At 44.0% G+C, this 20,964-nt stretch overlaps 1 protein-coding gene across 1 annotated transcript; it reads left to right on the forward strand.

The window, feature by feature from the left end:
- The first annotated feature begins 430 nt into the window (after positions 1–430).
- On the forward strand, positions 431–20,653 carry LOC123462892 (cyclic nucleotide-binding domain-containing protein 2-like). The gene is made up of 6 exons (XM_045157060.1): positions 431–442; positions 2,244–2,358; positions 11,744–11,921; positions 14,704–14,824; positions 16,719–16,910; positions 20,492–20,653. The coding sequence occupies exons 1-6, from the start codon at positions 431–433 to the stop codon at positions 20,651–20,653; spliced, it is 780 nt and encodes a 259-aa protein (XP_045012995.1).
- The last annotated feature ends 311 nt before the right edge of the window (positions 20,654–20,964 follow it).

A 20,964-nucleotide genomic window follows, 5' to 3' on the forward strand; every position in this document is an offset into this window, starting at 1 on the left:
GAGATGCACGAAAGGCTTCCCAAGAGGAAACTTCATGTTTCTTTGGCACCTACAGTACTTGGTTGATGACTGGGGAATGAATGTTGAATAAGGCTCCAGGTACAATGCCTGCCATAGAATGAGGGCTCATTAGATTCTGTTCTCCTTACTTGTCAACAGCAACCTTTCTTTAGCCTCAGCCCTTTATACATCTCTTAGGGTTCCTATATTTTTAAGTATTATATTTATTTACTTACATATTTATTTGAGAGAGAGGGAGAATGGGTGCACCAGGGCCTCCAGTCACTGCAAACAAATTCCAGAAGCCTGAACCCTCTTGTGATTCTGGCTTATGTGAGTACTAGGGAATTGAACCTGGGCCCTTAGGCTTCTCAGGCAAGCCCCTCTAACTGCTAAGCCATCTCTCTAGTCCCCATTTAAAGGAAAAAAAATGGTAAAAAAGGTAAGTGGATGGAAAGAGCTCAGTGTTAAAAATGCTGGCTTGCAAAGCCTGTTGGCCCAGATACATAAAAATGGTCCCAGTTTCTGGAGTTCCTTTGCAGCAGCGAGGCCCTGGAGTGCACATGTGCATATACATAAATAAATAAACAAACAGGTAGGATTTTACAAACATAGACAATTTTTTTTTTCTGTTTTGTGGTTCAAACCCAGGACCTCATACATGCTAGGAAAGTGCTCTCCTGTGGAGATATACTCCCAGTCCTGACATATTTTTCTTACCTGTCAGATTGGCAAAACCCATTGTTGGCAAAAATGTAACAGGCTCCATCATGCACTACTAGAGTGTAAGCTGAGATAACCTTTCCACAGTGCAGTTTGATAATGTGTATCAAAATTTAGGACAGGCATGGTGGCGCATGCCTTTAATCCCAGCACTTTGGAGGCAGAGGTAGGAAGATCTCTATGAGTTCAAGGCCAGCCTGAGATGACATAGTAAATCCCAGGTCAGCCTGGGTTAGAGTGAGACCTTACCTTGACAAATGAAAATAAGAAAAAAAAATAGAACATGCACACCTTTAGGAATTATTCCCAGGTTGATAATAAAACACAGATATTAAGTTAAGATAAAATAAAATATTGTGTTGCATTTGTAAACAATCCTCAAGGCTCGGTGCAGTGATAACTACGTTTGTATTAACTTTTTTCTCATAGTACTTGCCTATGGCACATCACTGGGGAGGTCTTGGCTTACGCTCACTCAGGGGCCCAAGCCACTAGAAATTCTTCCTCCCTCTTTTCCTCCCTTCCTTCTGTCCTCCCTTCTTCCCTCCCTCCCTTCCTTTCTTTCTTCCTCCTGATCTCTCTCTCTCTCTCTCTCTCTCTCTCTCTCTCTCTCTCTCTCTCCCTCTCTCTCTCTCTGAGGCTTATGTTGGCCCATGCTGACCTTGAACTAAAGATCCCCTGCCTCAGGCTCCTTAATTCTGGGCTTAAAGGCTGTGCCACCATTCTCGGCTTGGGGACCCTATCTTGATCCATGCTTCCCTGGTCAGTAAGGCAGGAGAAGGAAATGTTAAGAATTAAGGGCTAGCTTTTAATGTATCTACCTAGCCTATCACCTGTCCATTTGCTAAGAAAACTTACCAAAGCAGCAAGGCTGATTCCAAGGGTGAAAAGTACAATCCTACTATGTGCTCAGGAGGAGAACTTGAGCATTTGTGAGCTGCTTTAATGACCCCATACACAGACTTGGATGTCTGTGCTGAGAACCTGTTAGAGTTGCTTCTGTGCAAGCAGATCACAGAAAACCACTACAAATGGCTCCATACGTGTTCTTTTATTTTTCTTAATGCACTAGTCTAGAAGTAAGCATTCCAGATTTAGGACAGCTGTTCTGGAAGTCGTCAAGAGTCCAGGTCCTCTCTAGCTTCTCACTCTCATCATTCCAATGTTCACATTATGGCTGTTATTCCAGCCATTACATAGGCATTCCAGACAGAGGGAAGGAGGAAACACAATGGCTTTTCTAAGAGTTTTATCCAATAGTTTTCCACTTTAGAGCTCATTAGCCAGAATTGGGTCACTATCATCTCCAATGCAGGACAGTTTGGGAAAGTAATAAAAATAAATAAATAAATACCTGGGGCTGGAGAGATGGCTTAGCAGTTAAGTGCTTGCCTGTGAAGCCTGTAAAAACGTTTTTTTTGTAATGGAGTCAGATACAGTGTAGAGAGCTTAGTATCAAAGCCTGGCCAGCCTGGAGTGTCCATATTTAACCCTTTGCTTGTGTCTTTTGATGTGCCCAGGGCAGCTGTGAAATCCTGCGGCTGATAGACCTTGCTAACTCCTCTTCCTATTACAACTGGGTCTGGGAGCATCTGGAACTGATAGACCCAAAACCTCTGAGGGTTCATCTCAATGGTAAGCCCCATGACCATATCTGGCAGCTGATAGCACATCAAGGGGTGCTTGGAGCCTGTACTGCTTCCAGCTTCCAGCCCACAGAAGTTTGGACACCTGGAACACAAGGAGCCAGGCAGGATGTCTGATTTGATCTCTCTCATCATCCTGTACAGGAGCTGAGTGCACAGGCCCTGCCTCCCGCCCAGCTTTCTCCCTTCCCTCCTGTAGGTTTTGCCATGTGAGGATGTGCTCCTTACCCCTGTCTTTTCCCCAGCTCTCTTCTGCTCATGATGTCTTACACTAAGCATCCTTATCTGAGACAAGTCTCTGATTTCTCATGCTGAAGCAGCACCTTCCATTCCCCACTGTTTCCCATTCACATGCCCCAATTTTCTCATCTGTGGTATTGGACCCCACTGGAATCATATACTGGAATGTGAACTAGTCTATATCCCCATGGCCTAGGACTGTCCCTAGCATCTAGTGGCTATTCAGGAATGACTCATAGAGTCAACAGACACTCATATCTTACCTGCTGGGTATGCCTTTGGATATATCCCAAGATATGATGTGTCCATGCCCTCTCCAGAACCTAGAAACTCATATATCTGCTATGAGTAACAGTTATCATTTATTAATTCTGGTTATATGCCAAGTATCTGGCTTAGCCATTTTACCTATCATATAACTCTTTTTCTAATTTTATGTATTTATTTGAGAAAGCGAGTGAGAGAGAGAGAGAGAGAGAGAGAGAGAGAGAGAGAGAGAGAGAGAGAGAGAGAGAGAATGGACTCTCCAGGGTCTCTAGCTACTACAAATGAACTCCAGATGCACGTGCCACCTTGTGGGTTCTGGGGAATCAAACCTGGGTCCTTAGGCTTTGCAGAAAAGTGCCTTAACCATTAAGCCATTTCTCCAACCCTCGTATAACTCTTGTAACAGATATGATTGTATGTCCATTTTTCAGATAGGGAAACAGTCTCAAATAGGTGAGTCTCTTGTGTAAGGGTCATAGCAGATACTAAATAACAGTGAAGAAATTCAGAATACAGGTCCAGCTGATTTGGTTTTTCCTTCCCATAAAAATCTTCAGCCTTAAGCTGGGTATGGTAGTGCACACCTTTAATCCTAGCACTTGGGAGGGAGAGGTAGGAGGATTGCCAGCCTGTGACTACAGAGTTCCAGGTCAGCCTAGGCTAGAGGGAAACCCTACCTTGAAACAAAACAAAACAAAAAAGTCTCTAGCCTTTCTCCATTTATTTTTTTTAAAAAATATTTTGATTTTGTTTATTTATTTGAGAGAGAGAATATGGTCACACCAGGGCCTCCAGCCACTGCAAACAAACTCCAGCTAGTGGTAATCGAACCAAAGTCCTTTGGCTTTGTAGGCAAGTTCCTTAACCGCTAAGCCGCCTCTCCAGCCCTCGTTGTCTATTTCTTGTGTTAGACACAAATATTTTCAGATATCAGCTTCTAGAATTTGCCGTCAGGCTTCTTGACCCTGAGCAGTGTTGTTTCATTTTTCAGGAAATTTTTTTCTTGTCTCATTCTCTTAAGTCAAAAACCCCAGCCTCGACAGTCCTATGAAGTAGGACAGTAATTCACACTTTATAGACTGTAGGAACACTGATGCATAAAGACACAGTCACTTGTACAGCATCACACAGGACCCTGTATTCAAACACAAGTAAGGTGACTGTGAGCCTGTGCTCTTCACCATGATACTAGCATGTATGGACATGAAGAAATCAGGCCCACAGATTTTAAGTACTAACCAATGCTACCCACCTACTTAGACAGACAGACCCAGCTCTGTCAAGCTCCGTGTTTTGTTCTTTTCATTTTCCCCCAACCTTTCTCCCTGCCTACCTGCCCCTATATTAGCTTCAGTTCTAATCTCGAAAGGACTGGCTGCATCCATAGCGAACCACAGTAAGGCGCAGGCTAATGCCTAGATTATAATCCCAAAGCACTGGTGCAAGTCACTGGAAGAATGTAAAACAACTGAGCCACTGCAAATGTTTGCTGAGGGCTGGGGTTTTTGATTCATAGAGCACTACCTAGCTGCATTAATGTATAGTGTATATAGTGTATAATGCATAAAGCCTGGTAGCTCCTCAGTATATCAGTTCTCATATCGGTCCCCCCCCCAATACACACACTCTTTTGCCAATTGCCTAGAGACAATTTGCATTCCATACATTTTGATATGTTGTGTTCTCATTGTTCCGTTCAAAATATTTTAAATTTCCCTTTTGATTTCATCTGTGATCCATTGAATATTGATAAGGATATTATTTAGTCTCCAGAGATTTGGGGACTATCCAGCCATCTTTTTGTTTATCGTTTCTACACTAAAATACTTTATAGAGTTTGAATTCTCTTAAAATGTATTGAAGCTTGTTTTATGGCCCGAAATGCAATCTGTCTTGGTAAATGCTCCATTTGTATTTGAAAAGAATATGCTGTCATTGGGAGCAGTATGCCATGAATGTTAATCAGTTAAAGTTGGCTGATGGTGTTTGTCAAGTTATCTATATGCTTCCTGATTTTTCTGTTTGCTCTATCAATTATTAATGCAGAGTTGTTAAAAGCTCAAGCTATAATTAAAGATATTTTTTTCCCCTTTTGCTCATTTTTTGAATGCTTTTAATCATTTTTTTAAATTTTACAGAGGGAGAGAGAGAATTGCATGCCAGGGCCTCAGCCAGTATAATCAAACTCCAGATGTCTGTGCCACTTAGTGGGTATGTGCAACCTTGCACTTGCCTCACCTTTGTGCATCTGGTTTACATGGGATTTGGAGAGCCAAACATGGCTCCTTGAGTTTTGCAGGCAAGGACCTTAACAGCTAAGCCATCTCTTCAGTCCTCCTTTTTCTTTTTTAAAAAATATTTATTTAGGTGCTGGAGAGATGGCTTAGTGATTAAGGTGCATGCCTGCAAAGCCTAAGGACCCAGGTTTGATTCTCCAGGTCCCATGTAAGCCAGATGCATAAGTGGCACATGCATCTCCAGTGGCTAGAGGCCCTGGCACACTCATTCTCTCTCTATCTCTCGCTCCTTCTTTCTGCCTCTAATAAATAAATAAAAATAAATCTTTATTAAAAAATTATTTATTTATTGGAGAGAGTAAGCATGAAAATGGGTGCACCAGGACCTCCTGTCAAGGCACAAACTCAAGACACATACGCCACTTTGTGCATCTGGCTTTACCTGGGTACTGGGGAATTGAATTCAAGCCATCAGGCTTGGCCAGCAAGTGCCTTTAATAGCTGAGCCAGCTCTCCAGCCTCTCTTTTTCTTTTCTTTCTTTTTTTTAATGTGAATGGGTTGAATGTGTGTGGAAGATAGAAAGGATGCAGGTACATGAATATAACAACACATGTGTGGAGGTCAGAGGACAAAACTGGGTGGCATTCCTTACCTTTACCTTGTTTGAGGCAGGGTCTCTTGTTTGCCAAATCAGCAAGCCCACAAACATTGCAGATTCTCCCAGCACTTGGGAGAATGAGGCTGGAGGACTGCACACTTGAAGCCAGCTTGGGCTACATAGGGAGACTCAGTCTAGGAAGAAATGATGACAAAACTAAAAACAACAGTCAAAAACCCAAATCACAGTGAAAGATCTCTTCTGAATATATAGCTCTCTGCCGGGGTTGTGGTCTTGGCTGGTCAAGTGGGACAGAACTACTGCCAGTCTCACCCAACATGGGTACTGGCAAGCCTTGGCCCTGCTCTGTGGGTGTCTCACAGGTCTGTCTCATGACACAATAGCTTGCTCCCTGAGAATGAGAAAGAACAACAGTGATGGTTTGATTCAGGTGTCCCCCATAAACTTAGGTGTTCTGAATGCCAGGTCAGACCTGGTGGCATTCTGGGAATTGTATCCTCCTGAAGGTGATGCATTGTTTCAGGGCAGACTTATTCATGTTGTAGCCAGCTTCCCCTTGCCAGTGTTTGGCACACTCTCCTGCTGCTGTTGTCCACCTGATGTTGTCCAGGAGGTGATGTCCACCCTTTGCTCATGCCATCATTTTCCCCTGTCATCATGGAGCTTCTGCTCAAGTCAAAATAAACACTTCTTCCCACAAGCTGCTCTTGGTCAAGTGCTTTTTACCAGCAGTGAGAAGTGGTATCATTTCTCTTAGACACCTAACAGTGTGGTTTTTGGCCTTTTGGAGCTGATTTTTGAGAAGATTGTGCAAAGATTTGAAACCTTGGCCTAAGAGACGCCTTTTAGTGCTGTAAGTACAGCTTGATGGACTATTCTGGACAGAGTTGAAAGACCTGGACACAATAAGAATGATGGACTGTGAGGTTTGGCTTATAAGGAGAAAGAGCTTTGCCTACACTAGGGGCTAGAAGCAGTTTGTATGAGAGACTGTGTCCTAAGAACTTTTTCAGAGTTACATTGTATAGAAATGGACTGGTGTGAGCGAGATATGGATATGACACAGAAAGAAATGAAATTTTCTGCCTGTTCAGCTGCAATTATTTGAAAGATTAGACATTGGGATTGGGCCAGATGACATGCATTGGGACAAAAGGAAGAATGTGGACTCTTTTGAAGGGATCTGAATGCTGAAGGAATGTCCTGTTCTTCAAAGTCTGCTTTATTCCCCACTGAATTGACAAGTTGATAGCCTACCTGGTCCTATGGAGTAGAAAAAATTCAAGAAAAGAGAGGGGCCATTGAATTTGCAACAGGTTTTTTTTTTTTCAATTTTATTTTTATTTATTTGAGAGAGAGAGAAAGAGTGGGCACACCAGGGCATATAGCCACTGCAAATGAACTCCAGATGCATGTGCCACCTTCTGTTTCTGGCTTTATTTATTTTTTTATTTTTTTTTTTTTGAGAGGAGTGTGCAAGGATTTGAAACCTTGGCCTAAGAGACGCCTTGTAGTGCTGTAAGAAGAAATGATGACAAAACAAAAAACAACAGTTGAAACCCAAATCACAATAAAAAATCTCTCTTGAATATACAGAATATCCTGAATATCTCCTGAATATCCCCTGTGGGGCCTGGGGGATAGAACCTAGGTCCTTTGGCGTTGCAGGCAAGTGCCTTAACTACTAAGCCATCTCTCCAGCCCTCCAACAGGGTTTTGCTTTTTGGAAATGGCCATGGACAGTATGAAGTAGGATTTTTGGGTTACCTGCCTAGAGGTCCAATGGAGCCATGAGAATGAACCATGCATTACAGTGGAGACCCAATGGAAAAGCCAGGACTATTGGATGGCTGCCAGGGAGAGCTGCCGGTACCACATAAAGTTTGTTTTTGTTTCCTTATTTTTTTTTATTTAAAAAAAATTTTATTTTATTATTTATTTGAGAGCGACAGACACAGAGAGAAAGACAGATAGAGGGAGAGAGAGAGAATGGGCGCGCCAGGGCTTCCAGCCTCTGCAAACGAACTCCAGTCGCGTGCGCCCCCTTGTGCATCTGGCTAACGTGGGACCTGGGGAACCGAGCCTCGAACCGGGGCCCTTAGGCTTCACAGGCAAGCGCTTAACCACTAAGCCATCTCTCCAGCCCCTGTTTCCTTATTTTTGAGTTAGGGTCTCACTCTAGCTCAGGCTGACCTGGAATTCACTATGTAGTCTCATGGTGGCCTTGAATTCATGGTGATCCTCCTACCTCTGCCTCCCAAGTGCTGGGATTAAAGGCGTGCACCACCACCCCTGGCTCAAATTAAGGCGCATACATCTGGAGTTCGATTGCAGTGGCTAGATGCCCAGGTACACCATTTCTCTCTTTCTTGTGTGTGCACACATTCTCACCCTCATTTAAAAGAATATTACCAAACTTGTCACTGGTTAGAGTTGTCAGAGTTGGAGCTACAGAGTTTGATGTTTGCCCTGTTTGTTTTAAATCTTGTATTGGTTGAATATTTCTTTGCTATGCCCAGTGCCACCTTTTGCAGGATGAGTGTTTATTCTGTGCCATTATGTTTTTTTTTTTTTGTTTTGTTTTTATTTGTATTATGGCTCAGTTAAAAGACCTTGGACTATGGGGATGTTTCAGCATCAATGGAATGGATAAAAACTATGGAGATTTTTAAAGTTGGATTAAATACATCGCATTTTATATCATGGATGGTTATCAGTTTATGGGGGCTGAGGAGGAATGTGGTTTGATTTTAGGTTTTCTGAATGCCAAGTCCCCAGCTGGTGGTAATTTGGAAATTAGAGCTTCCTGAAGGTAATGTATTGTCGGGGGCAGGCTTATGGGTGTTACAGCCAGCTTCCCCTTGCCAGTGTTTGGCACACTCTCGATGGCCAGGAGGTGGTGTCCACTGTCTGCTCATGCCATCATTTTCTCCTGCCATAATGGAGCTCCCCCCTCAAGTCTGTAAGCCAAAATAAACTCTTTCCTCCCACAAGCCGCTCTTGGTCAGGTGCTTTTTACCAGCAATGAGAAGCTACAACAACCACAAGTGTGCTCGTAACGGAAGAAACAGTCTTTCTATAGCCTTGTTTCTGAAGACACATCCAAACACTTCTTTTGTGCTCTATTTGTTAGAAATGAGCTCAGCCCATGCTAAACGGGGAGTTATCATGCAAGTCTGTGAGTGTAAGGAGGTGGGCATCCCAGTGGGCCATCGCCAGGGGGCTGTCTAACATTAGTTGTTTCCTAATGCACACGACTGATCAATGCTCCACTGACCTTCAGGGCGTGCCCTCTGCAGGGTGTCGGAGTTCTCCGTAAAGCTCTCTCTCTCTCTGTCTCTCTTTTCTCCCATACCTTGCCCTTCTCCCCCTCCCCAGACTCTATTCTGCCTCATCAATTCAGGGAAGTGGATGACCTCAACCTGGAGTTTCCTTCTCTGTGCCGCAGCCCAGGAAGTCTCCAGGCAGTAGGCTGGGGGCAGCAGTCCATCTTGTCTTGTTTGGTTTGCAAGGATAATACTCTTCAATATCTCAGAAAAGATTCTCTTCCTACATCTTGTCTAGTACTTTAGTAGCTTTTTATGGGAGGGAAAATTTAATTTTTGTTATTCCATCATGGCTGGAAGAAGGCATCTACATTGTTTTTCAGTAGCTTTTTCCCTATTTTATAGATGTACCATAACATAATGCTTTTTACAGTTATTTTGACTTATTTCCCATTTTTCCTGTACAATTTTTTTTATCATGCTTATTCGTCTTATCTATCTATCTATCTTTCTTTTTTTTTTTCAAGGTAAGGTCTCACTCTAGCCCCGGCTGACCTGGAATTCACTATGTAGTCTCAGGGTGGCCTTGAACTCACAGCAATCCTCCTACCTCAGCCTCCTGAGTGCTGGGATTAAAGGCGTGCACCACCACACCTAGCTCTTTACTTTTTTTGAGAGAGAAGTTTCACTATGTAGCATATGCTGGTCTGGAATCGAGGATAACTCCTGCGCCTTAGTGTTGGGATTATAGGTGTACATGACTCTCCCCAGCACCTTTGTATTCTTGTGTAAGAAAATGTATTTGACAAATTTCACTCACTCTCTCTCTCTCTCTCTTTGTTTTGTTGTTTTTGAGACAGGGCCTTATTATGTAGCCCAAGTTGGCCTGGAACTTGATATGTAGCCCAGGTGAGCCTTGGATTTGTAAGCCTCCTGCTTCTGCTTCCCTAATGCTAGGACTCTAGATAGATGCTTGCCATGCCCAGTGTGGACACATTCTTTAAACTACAGATACACTGCATGCTGGCTGTGAAAATTTAAAATATTAATATAAGGGCTGGAGAGATAGCAGTTAAGGTATCTGCTTGTGAAGCCTAAGGACCCAGACTCAATTCCCCAGGACCCACATAAGCCAGATGCACAAGGTAGCACGTGCATCTCAAGTTCGTTTCCAGTGGCTGGAGACCTGCTGTGCCTATTCTCTCTGTCTTTCCACTCTCTCTCTCTCTCTCCCTCCCTCCCTTCCTCCCTCATTCTCCTTGCAAATAAAGAAAGAAAAGAAAATGTAGTCTTTAAAAAATATTAACATAGGTGTAGGAGAGATTTCTCAGTGGTTAAGGTGCTTGCTGGAAAGCCTAACAACCTGGATTCACTTCCCCAGTACCCACATGAAGCCAAATGCACAAAGAGGCTCACGCATCTGGAGTTCATTTGTAGTGACTGAGGCCCTGGCATGCCTATTCTCTTTGTCTCCTCTCTCTCTCTCCTTGCAAATAAAAATAAAAACATTTTTAAAATTTTAACATATACATATTAAAATGCCTTTTAAAATTGCACAAAGCTTTTCATAAATACTCATTAAGCTATACCTACTTCATTTGAGGTTTGGATTTATTTCTGTTAACATGTCTTGTTTGTTTGTTTGTTTTTGTTTTTTGAGGTAGGGTCTTACCCTAACCCAGGCTGACCTGGAATTCACTCTGTAGTCTCAGGCTGGCCTGAAACTCAGGGTGATCCTCCTACCTCTACCTCCCAGTACTGGAACTAAAGGTGTGTGCATCCACGCCCGGCTTCTCTATTTTTTTTTAATTTTTTTGTTCATCTTTATTTATTTATTTGAGAGTGACAGAGAGAGAAAGAGGCAGAGAGAGAGAGAGAAAGAGAATGGGCGCGCCAGGGCTTCCAGCCACTGCAAACGAACTCCGGACGGGTGGGCCCCCTTGTGCATCTGGCTCATGTGGGTCCTGGGGAACCGAGCCTCGAACCAGGGTCCTTAGGCATCACAGGCAAGCGCTTAACCGATAAGCCATCTCTCCAACACCCCCCCCCCCCCCCCGCTTCTCTTTAATTGTCGCGGTAGTCCTGTGAGAGCTCCGGGAGTATACCATTGGTCTAGAGTTCCATGGCCAGTCATCCATGTATCTGTCCCTGCCCCAGTGCAAAAGCCTCATCTGAAAGCACAGAAAAGTGTGATCTATTAATGGAGAGATGAGATCCGAGTTCCATCCAAGCTTCGTTGCTTTTCTGGACGGCTTGAACTCTGCTGGTCATCTCGTCTCTCTCACTCGGCTAATTGCACGTCTGGGCGGGATGAATGGAACGGTGTGGCACGGGCATGCCACAGAGGACAGTTTATGGAAGCCGAGGTATTCTTCCTTTCTCTCCTTGAGAGTTTATTTGCAGGTTCCAGCAGGGGAGCGCAGCTACTTGTATGCACTTGACCGAAGACTGGTCCTCCTCTATTCGAGGAAGGCCGTCCTCTTCAAACGTGCGGCTTCGGGAGGGACACACAAGAAGCGGTGAGGGAGGAAGGGGACGCCCGCCTAGCCAGCCAGATCAGCCAGATCAACCCTGGCATCAGTGGGATGACAGATGTCACAGGCAGGTTGCCCTCACATCCCTGTCTTTTCTTCTTAATTCTCTCACACACCACATTATTTAGGCAGGTTACTATGACATACTTCCACTACCACTCTATGTGCATAAGGCCTGTTGATGTGGTTTTCTGTGCTTTCTCTGAACAGAAGTGTCTCCCAGGGAGAGATTTAAGGAATTCCAGATCAAATCATATCCTCTACAAGACTTTAGCTATTTGAAACTTCTGCGTCTCCAGGAAGCCTGGGAGAATAAGAAGATGACCTCCATTGGGAAGATCAATACTTCAGAAACTAGTCTCCCAAAGACATTGGGCCCCAAAGTCAAGTAAGCTCAGCTCTTAGCAGATGGAAAAGTCTGGATATGGTTATAAAGGAGAGTATTACGTACACAGAGGATGCCAGGGACACTGGAGAGGAGGCGGAGGTGGCCCCTAGACACCCCTAGACAGATGTGTATATGGAAGGCTGCCTAGAAATGTCCTAAGTCTGGCTTCCAGGACCTGCATTCTCTGCTTCCAACTCACAGACCAGTGTAGGTGATCAGCCACTCCTTTTTCTCTGCAACCCATTTAAGGAAGAAGGGCAGGAAAGGTCTGGCTCTGACAATCTGTATGCATGTTGCTGGTCCTTTTCACTCAACTTCTTTAGAAAACTACCCACCAAAGTGAGGTAGCTCTTGTACAGCCAAGAACCTGGCTTGCAGTCAGTCCACCCCAGCTTCAAATCCTGGCTTGTCCACTCATTTTGGCTCTGTGTCCCTGGGGAGGACTCTCTAAGTCTTATTCTTTATAGATAACACTACCTAAGTTATCAGGGTTATGGCAAGCTGCCTCTTAAATGAAATATTGAGAAATCACACTTACCACAGAATTCTTTTGTGCCTACTAGTGAGCATACAACTTCATAATAACCCTAAAGTGATACTATTATCAGTCCCACTTTTCAGATGAGAAAATTAAAGTTCACAGATAGATTAAGTTTCATGTTCAAGGTCACATAGGTAGAAAGTAGCAGAGCCATCAGTATTTGGGCTGGAGAAATGGCTTAGTGGTTAAGGCACTTGCCTGCAAAATCTAAGGACCCATGTTCAACTCTCCAGATCCCACATAAGCCAAACGCACAAGGTGATGCAAGAGTGCAAGGTCGCACATATGCACAGGTGGTACACACGTCCGGAGTTCAATTACAGTGGCTAGAGGCTCTGGTGCACCAATTCTCTCTCACACTCACTCACTCTTGCTGTCTCATTTTAAAGGGGGGGGCAGTCTGTTGAGTTTGCCTCACACACAAAAAAAAAGGTTTAGCCTTTTAACTGGTAGGTTTTTGTAGCTGGCAGAAGAGATGCACACTGAAGGGAATTGCTGGAGAGCTTGAGGAGGTGGAAAAGATCCTCAGTGGGTCTGGAGCACTGTAGTGTGACCCACTTTCCCCCATTAAATTTGAAATCCAAGTATCCTAAGCATGTGAATAATGGTGGAGTGTCACAATCCCCATGTTTCTCTGAGGGCCTCTTCACTTTGTCCACTCACATTCCAAGCTGCTTGTCTCCATAATGAGCATCCCATGACTTCAGTCTGTTTCTCTTCTGATGGATAATCCATCCACAAAATCTAGTAGTTGAAATCCCAACTCCAGTTCTTCCCAGAGACAAAACACACTCAGTTAAAAGAGGACATGTTGGACCTAGAAATAAAACAGATAAAAAAGGCAATGCTGGCTGTGGACCCTTCATGTACGCATCCCGGTGGGGCAGAAGTTGAAACTTGTCCGTGTTCTAAGTGAGCCAAGCTGTATGCTCAGCTGATTATCTTTTCTCTACTACAAAAAACCTATCCTAGACAAAGTCCAAAGAAAGCAAGCCCCGGACCATCTGTGTAAATTAACCCCAGTATGAACAAAGTCCAGGGTCTACAGGCCATCCAGGGAAATGTGACTTTGTAAACAGACAAGCCACCCTTTTTCTGCTTTCCCATGAAGAAAGAGCCCAGATGTGGGTAGGGAGATGGCTCAGCTGGTAAAGCGCTTGCTATGCAAGCGTGAGGCCCTGGGTTTGGATCCCCAGTACCCACAAAAATGCTGTGTGGGGATGGCAGCCCACCTGTAATGTAATTCTAGCACTCAAGCCAGATATGGTGGCTCACGCTTTTAATCCCAGCACTCGGGAGGCAGAGGTAGGAGGATCACCATGAGTTTGAGGCCACCGTGAGAATACATAGTGAATTCCAGATCAGCCTAGGCTAGAGTGAGACCCTGTCTCAGGTAAAAAAGAAGAGGAAAAGTACGATAGGATCTCCAGGACAAATCAGGGAGCTCTGGGTTCAAGTGAGGACCTTGGCTCAATAAACAAAGACGGAGAGTTATTGAGGAAGACATCTGATGCCAACTCTGGCCTCCACATATACATGCCCACTTGCACACATGCACCCACGCACATGTGTGCACACTGCATGAAAAAAAAACCACAACAAAAAGAAAATCTTCAGAAAATATTTTTTATTTATTTGAAAGAGAACAGGAGTGCCAGAGCCTCTTCCCACTGAAAATAAACTCCAGACACATGTGCCATTGTGCATCCAGCTTCACATGGGCACTGAGGAAGAGAACTCAGGTTGGCAGGCTATGCAAGCAAGCACCTCCAGTCACTGAGCCAGGTCCCCAGCACCCCAAAAATCTTAATAAAAATGAGACCCAACTTTAGCTATGCTCTCAGGGCTTCAAAACTGAGCCTCTGTCAAAACATTCTGTTCCTTTTCCAGCAGCTCTGATTGTTAGAGATTCCTTCAGTATGAGCTTTCTATGAAATAACTCCGAGCTCCAGCTCTCTCCTGGGGGACTTGAACTTTCTGCCTTGACTTCCTGTCCCTTGAGCTGGCTTGGCTGCATGGGTTCATCAGCCTTCCCATAATTAAAAGGCCCCTAGTTCATTTCTCTCCCAGTAGGAGTCAAGTTCTGTCAAGGTTTAATTTTGAGTTTTCTCACCTTCTCGGGTGGTGTGGATTCTCCAGGAGGGAGCGCTCAGTACTTGGTCAAGGGAGGGCTGACTGCTAGGGTCTTATGAACGTGCCTGTCTCATAGACCAGTTCTCTGAACAAGTTGTTACATTTCAGATCCAAGTATGGTAATCCACTCAGATGTGCCATGGTTGATACCAAATTTGGTGAGCTCCCCAAGAACGCTGTGGTGGCGGTCTACATGAAGATCCACACCGTGGAGAAAGGAGATATTGTGGTGAGTACACAGAGAGGAGCGTTCACAATAGAACACGTCGCATGAATGGCCCGGGAGTATTAAATAATAAGAAACGTCTAGAGACATCCCTTTAAAAGAAAAAAATTGAGTATGTGTGTGCACACATGTGTGTGCATGAGAGCACCAGAACCTTCTGCTGTTGAAAATGAATACTTATATAGGTGATTCGGGAATTGAACCCAGGCTAACAAGCTTTGCAAGCAAGTGCCTTTAGCCACAGAGCAATCTTACCAGCCCCTAGAAATGCCCTTACCTTTTTTTGGTTTTCTGAGGTAGGGTTTCACTTTTGCTCAGACTGACCTGGAATTCACCATGTAGTCTCAGGCTGGCCTTGAACTCATGGTAATCCTCTTTCCTCTGCCTCCCAAGTGCTGATATTAAAGGCATGCACCACCATGCCCAGCTAGAAATACCCCTTTCAATATTTGATGATTTTCAGAAGCAGTGTTGGGGCTGGAGATATGGCTTAGCACTTAAAGTGCTTACTTGCAGAGCCTAAGGACTCAGGTTTAATTCCCCAGTATCCATGTAAAGCTAGAAACACAAAGTTATGCATACATCTGGAATTTGTTTACAGCAACTAGAAGCTCTGGTGTGCCCACTCTCCCCCCACCCCTACTCTTGTTTGTAAATTTACAAAAACATTTTTTTAAAGTAGTATTGTTGATTTTTTGTTGTTGTTGTTTGTTTTCTGAGGTAGGGTCTCACTCTGGCCCAGGGTGACCTGGAAGTCACTATGTAGTCTCAGGGTGGCCTCGAACTCTCAGCAATCCTCCTACCTCTGCCTCCCGAGTGCTGGGATTAAAGGAGTGTGCCACCACGCCAGGCTCTAGGGATTCTTAATAAACCACAATACCCTATGACATCTTAACAAAAATCAACAATACTAGCCAGGCTGAGGTGGCACACACCTTTAATCCCAGAAGTAGGAGGATAATTGCAAGTTCAAGGCCACTCTGAGACTACATAGTGAATTCCAGGTCAGCCTGGTAATGAATGAGACCCTACCTTGGAAAACAAAATAAATAAATAGGGCTGGAGAGATGGCTTAGCAGTTGAGGTGCTTGCCTGTGAAGCCTGAGGACCCAGGTTCATTTCCCCAGGACCCACATAAGCCAGATTCACAAATTGGCACAGGCATCTGGAGTTTGTTTGCAGTGGCTAGAGGCCCTGGCACATCCATTCTCATTCTCTTTCTCTCTCTCTCTCTCTCTCTCATAAATAAACATTTTAAAAGTATAAAAAATTCCAATAAAAGTAAACATAAAAGACCTTATATTTAGGAGCTACAAATCAAACTATTTATAGATCTGCCAAAAGCCAGGTGTGGTGGAACATGCCTATAATTTCAGTACTTAGGAAGCTGAGGCAGGAGAATTGTGAGTTTGAGGCAAACCTCTGCTGTATCCTATTTCAAAAACAAAAACATGGTCGGGTTTAGTGGTGCATGCCTTTAATGCCAGCACTCAGTAGGCAGAGATAGGAGGATCACCATAAGTTCAAGGCCACCCTGAGACTACATAGTGAATTCCAGGTCATCCTGAGCTAGAGTGAGACCCTACCTCGAAAAACAAAAACAAAAACAAAAAATAAAAAGAAGAAAATCTGTAGATGAAGTGATATGACAGCTGGGACTTGTTTTAAAACAACTGAACAGTCATAAGACAAGGACGTCCCTTCTCATGAATCTTATTCAGCGCTGTGCTGGAATCCTACTCAGCACACTGAGAGGAGAACCTATAACCCCAGCTGCTTGGTAAATGGAGGTAGAAGGATCAAGTTCAAGGCCATGCCCAACTACATAGGGAATTGGAAACCAGCCTGCTAGACTTAACTGGTCTTTCACATCTTGCTTTCTGTGACTTCTCTCCAGGGTTCTTACCAGGCCTTCCTCCCAGAGAACCAGCGTGACACGAGACCCTTCATCCTCGTGAGCCAGGGAGCAGAGGTGATACGGATGAGAAAAGAAAAATTCTATGGTTTGATGGATGAAGAGACAAAAGAGAAGTTGTTACAGCTTGAGATTGAGTACCCCAGGTCAGTTCTGGAAATCAGGCTAAGTTGCGTCAGGTCCAAGGAATGCTTTTCCCCTTTTTACTTCAGTAAACAAAGTTGTGGGAACTGAATACTGACAAGAGTGAAGAGAAACAGGTTGCTCTTGTTACACTCAAAATTAATGCAATCTTTCTTTTTAAGTTTTAATTATTTGGGGGGGATGGTGTTTCAAGGTAGGGTGTTGCTTAACCCCAGGCTGACCAGAAATTCACTATGTAGTCTCAGGCTAGACTTGAACTCACAACAGTCCTCCTACCTCTACCTCCCAAGGGCTAGGACGAAAGGCTTATGCCACTGCACAGCCCAACTGATGGCAATCTTTTCTAATTAATTAATTTTATTTATTTATTTGAGAGAGAGAGCATGAATGGGTGTACCAGGGCCTCTAACCACTACAAACGAACTCCAGACATATGTGCTACCTTGTGCATCTGGCTTATGTGGGTATTGGGGAATCAAACCCAGGTCCTCAGGTTTTGCAGGCAAGCACCTTAACCACCTAACCACTTAACCAGCCCAATATGTATATACTTTGTTTGGTTGTTGTTTTTATTTTGTTGGTTTTCCTGAGGTAGGGTCTCACTCTAGCCCAGGCTGACCTGGAATTCACTATGTAGTCTCAGGCTGGCCTCAAACTCACAGCAATCCTCCTACCTCAGCCTCCCAAGTGCTGAGATTAAAGGTGTGTGCCACCACACCCAGCCATTACATTTTTGTTTTTTGTGGTAGGGTCTCACTCTAGCCCAGGCTAACCTGGAATTCACTATGTAGTCTCAGGGTGGACTTGAACTCAGAGTGATCCTACTGCCTCTGCCTCCCAAGTGCTGGGTTATAGTTGTGTGCCATCACACCTGGCTACTTTTGTTTTTTGGGTTTTTTTTTTATGCTAACTTTAACATTATGTTTCAAGGGCTATAAAATTGTCCCTACTTTGAGGCAGTGATTCACCTGTGAATTTGTCTTTTTAAAAAAAGTTTATTTTAATGTAGAAAACAAACGTGGCTGGAGAGATGGCTTAGGGGTTAAGGTGCTTGCCTGAGCAAAGCCTAAGAACTCATGTTCAAATCTCCAGGTCCCACTTAGCCATACACACAGTGACGTAAGCACACAATTCTGTACATGTGCCACAAGGGGCCACATGCATCTGGAGGTCATTGGCAGTGGCTGAAGGCCACTCTCTCTCTCAAAAAAAAAAAAAAAAAATATATATATATATATATATATATATATATATATATATATATATATGAAATAAATAAAAAGTAAAGAAAGTAGAGGGGATACAGACTCCTCATGGAGGAGGGGCTCCAGAGCTGGTGGTCCTCTGAATTTGTCTTCATAAAGCCAGAATATGTTGAAAGCCACATGTATTAAGATGTTCATTGGCACTCATGTCCGTAATAGAGAGGGAAATTGTAGCAGCCACCCATAGCTGTCACACTAAGGGTACAGTTTAGAAAATGGTGCCATATTCTCTCTTTTTTAAAATATTTGATTTGAGAAAGAGAAAAAGGAGTGTGGGGGAGAGAGAATGAGTGTACCAGGGCCCCCAGGCACTGCAAACAGACTCCAGAAGCATGCACCACCTTGTGCATCTGGCTTATGTGGGTACTGAAGAGTCAATCTCCTTAGGCTTTGTTGGCAAACACTTTAACCACTAAGCTATCTCTCCAGCCCAATATTCTCTTGATAAAACACAACTGATTTTTTTTTAAGATGGTAAGTATGGGGCTGGAGAGATGGCTTAGTGGTTAAGGCATTTGCCTGCAAAGCCTAAGGACCCAGGTTGGATTTCCCAGTACCCACATAAGCCAGATGCATGAGGTGGCGCATGCTTCTGGAGTCTGTTTGCAGTCCCTGGAGGTCCTGGCATGCTCATTGTTTTTCTCTATCTCTCTCTCTGTCAAATAAATAAATAAATAAATGATGGTGAGTTTGATGACTGCATTAGTTAGGGTTCTCTAGAGGAATCAAACTACCACAATGACTCTATACCCAGCGGGTAAGGTGATGAGATAATGATGCACACAAGATACTCCTCTAGGCTGCAGAGGCTGTCAACAAAACAAGCACTTGTGGGGAGGGGTGGCAGAGGTAGGAGGATCACTATGTGTCCGAGGAACTACAGAGTGAATTCCAGGTCAGAATGGGCTAGAGTGAGACCCCAGCCCCCCCCAAAAAAAAAATCCTACCCCTACCCCCTCAAAAAAAAATAAAAAGAGAGAGAGAGCACGCAAATTGATTAGATTGATTTTTCCCAAGGTAGAAATGCGTTCCACAGAAGGTTACGGGGGCTGGAGAAGTGGCTCAGTGGTTAAGGGCAATTTCTTGTAAGGCCACATAGAACAAAGTGAAGAGAGTGGTTCTCAAGTGTTTCAGCCTACAGTACAAGAGGAACCTCCAGTTCAGGTGAGGCTGGCGTTGGAAGCAAACTCCCACACAAAATAGAGGCTCAGACGAGGTTAATGAAAAAGTAGACTGGAAACCAGTGTGGCCATCAGTAGCCACTGGTGACATGGGTAAGATCTTGTCTATAGGTCCAGAACTCGATGAACTGCTAGGGATTTGGGTTGGATTTCCAAATATCTATGTAAAGCCAGATGCACAGAGTGGTGCATGCATCTGGAATTCAGTTTCAGTGACAAGAGGCCCTGGCGCACCTCTCTCTCTCTCCTCTCTCTCTCTCTCTCTCTCTCTCTCTCTCCTTGAAAATAAAAATAAAAAATAAATATTTTTAAAAGGTTACAGGTTTGGTTATCAGGTAGCACACAAATGAATATGTTTGGTTTTGATAGTTCTATACAGGTTCTCATACATAACTAGAATTAGAAATAAATTAGAAAAAGAGGGCTGGAGGGATGTCTTAGTGGTTAAGGTGCTTGCCTTGGAAGCCTAAGGACCCAGGTTCAATTCCCCACTACCCATGTAAGCAAGAGGCACAAGGTAGTCCATGCGTCTAGAGTTCCTTTGCAGTGGCTAGAGGCCCTGGTACACCCATTCTCTTTCTCTCCCTCAAATATACATATTGTTTTTATTTATTTATTTGAAAGAGAGAGAGAGGCAGATAGAAAGAATGAGCATGCCAGGGCCTCTAGGCACTACAAACAAACTCCAGATGCATGTGCCACCACGTGTATCTGGCTTATGGGAGTTCTGAGGAGTTGAACCTGGGTCCTCAGGCTTCACAGGCAAGAAGCGCCTTAACCAACTAAGCCATCTCTCCAGCCCTAAAATAAAATGCTTAGAAAAGAAAAAGAACATACTGAGGATTAAACAGATATTGTTGCTCAGGATAGAACTAACACAGATATATAGTAAAGGAAATTGAGTAGATTAGAAAAACTCACGACTGCTGGGCGTGGTGGCGCACACCTTTAATTCCAGCAACCTGAAGGCAGAGGTAGGAGGATCACTGAGTTCAAGGCTTGCCTGTGATTCATAGTGAATTCCAGGTCTACCTGGGCTACAGCGAGACCCTATCTGGAAAAACAAAACAAAATGGCTCATGACCAAATCAAGATATGGCTAAAATTGAGGGGGTTTTCTTTTGAGAAAAATGATAGAAAATTCCAATATCTTCTTCCACCTCAGATGTATCATGCTCCTTTGGCTCCTGGCTCCACTAAAAATACTTTTTCAGACCGTCCTACTGGGAAAGGCTGTAATGAGCCTCCCTCAGCAACTCCCATGATGCCTGGTGTTAGTGATGCTGTTAGTGTTTGTGGAAGTGAAATTCCACAGAGGTTAGCATAGACTTTAGCATGCAGATGTTTGAGCCTCGCCCTCCTGTGCTGCTCAGTCAGCACTTTGCCATGTTGTCTGTAATGCTGACAGGCAAGAGTCTGTCTCCATTAAGTGTTGAGCTCACGGGTTTCTAGACTGCTAAATCAGGGAGGAAAGATAACCATTAGTTAGCTCAAATCCCTCATATTTGAAGACTCCAAGATCCTGTAGATCCTAAGAGTTAGGGGCATAGAGACCCCTGCCCTGGGGATATCATGGGCTAGACAACCTAAATTTATCCTGACCTAATCCAGGGTAGGTCACAGAAAACAAAGTGAAGA

The sequence above is a fragment of the Jaculus jaculus genome, chromosome 8 (assembly GCF_020740685.1).
Source record: "Jaculus jaculus isolate mJacJac1 chromosome 8, mJacJac1.mat.Y.cur, whole genome shotgun sequence".
In the NCBI taxonomy this organism is placed as follows: Eukaryota; Metazoa; Chordata; class Mammalia; order Rodentia; family Dipodidae; genus Jaculus; species Jaculus jaculus.

What these genes read in the sequence shown, in the direction of transcription:
- LOC123462892 (XM_045157060.1), top strand. An exon ending in TCTGAGGGTTCATCTCAATG is followed by an intron (nt 2,359 to 11,743) that starts GTAAGCCCCATG and finishes TTCTCTGAACAG; the next exon opens with AAGTGTCTCCCAGGGAGAGA. An exon ending in TGGAAATCAGGCTAAGTTGC is followed by an intron (nt 16,911 to 20,491) that starts GTCAGGTCCAAG and finishes CTTCCACCTCAG; the next exon opens with ATGTATCATGCTCCTTTGGC.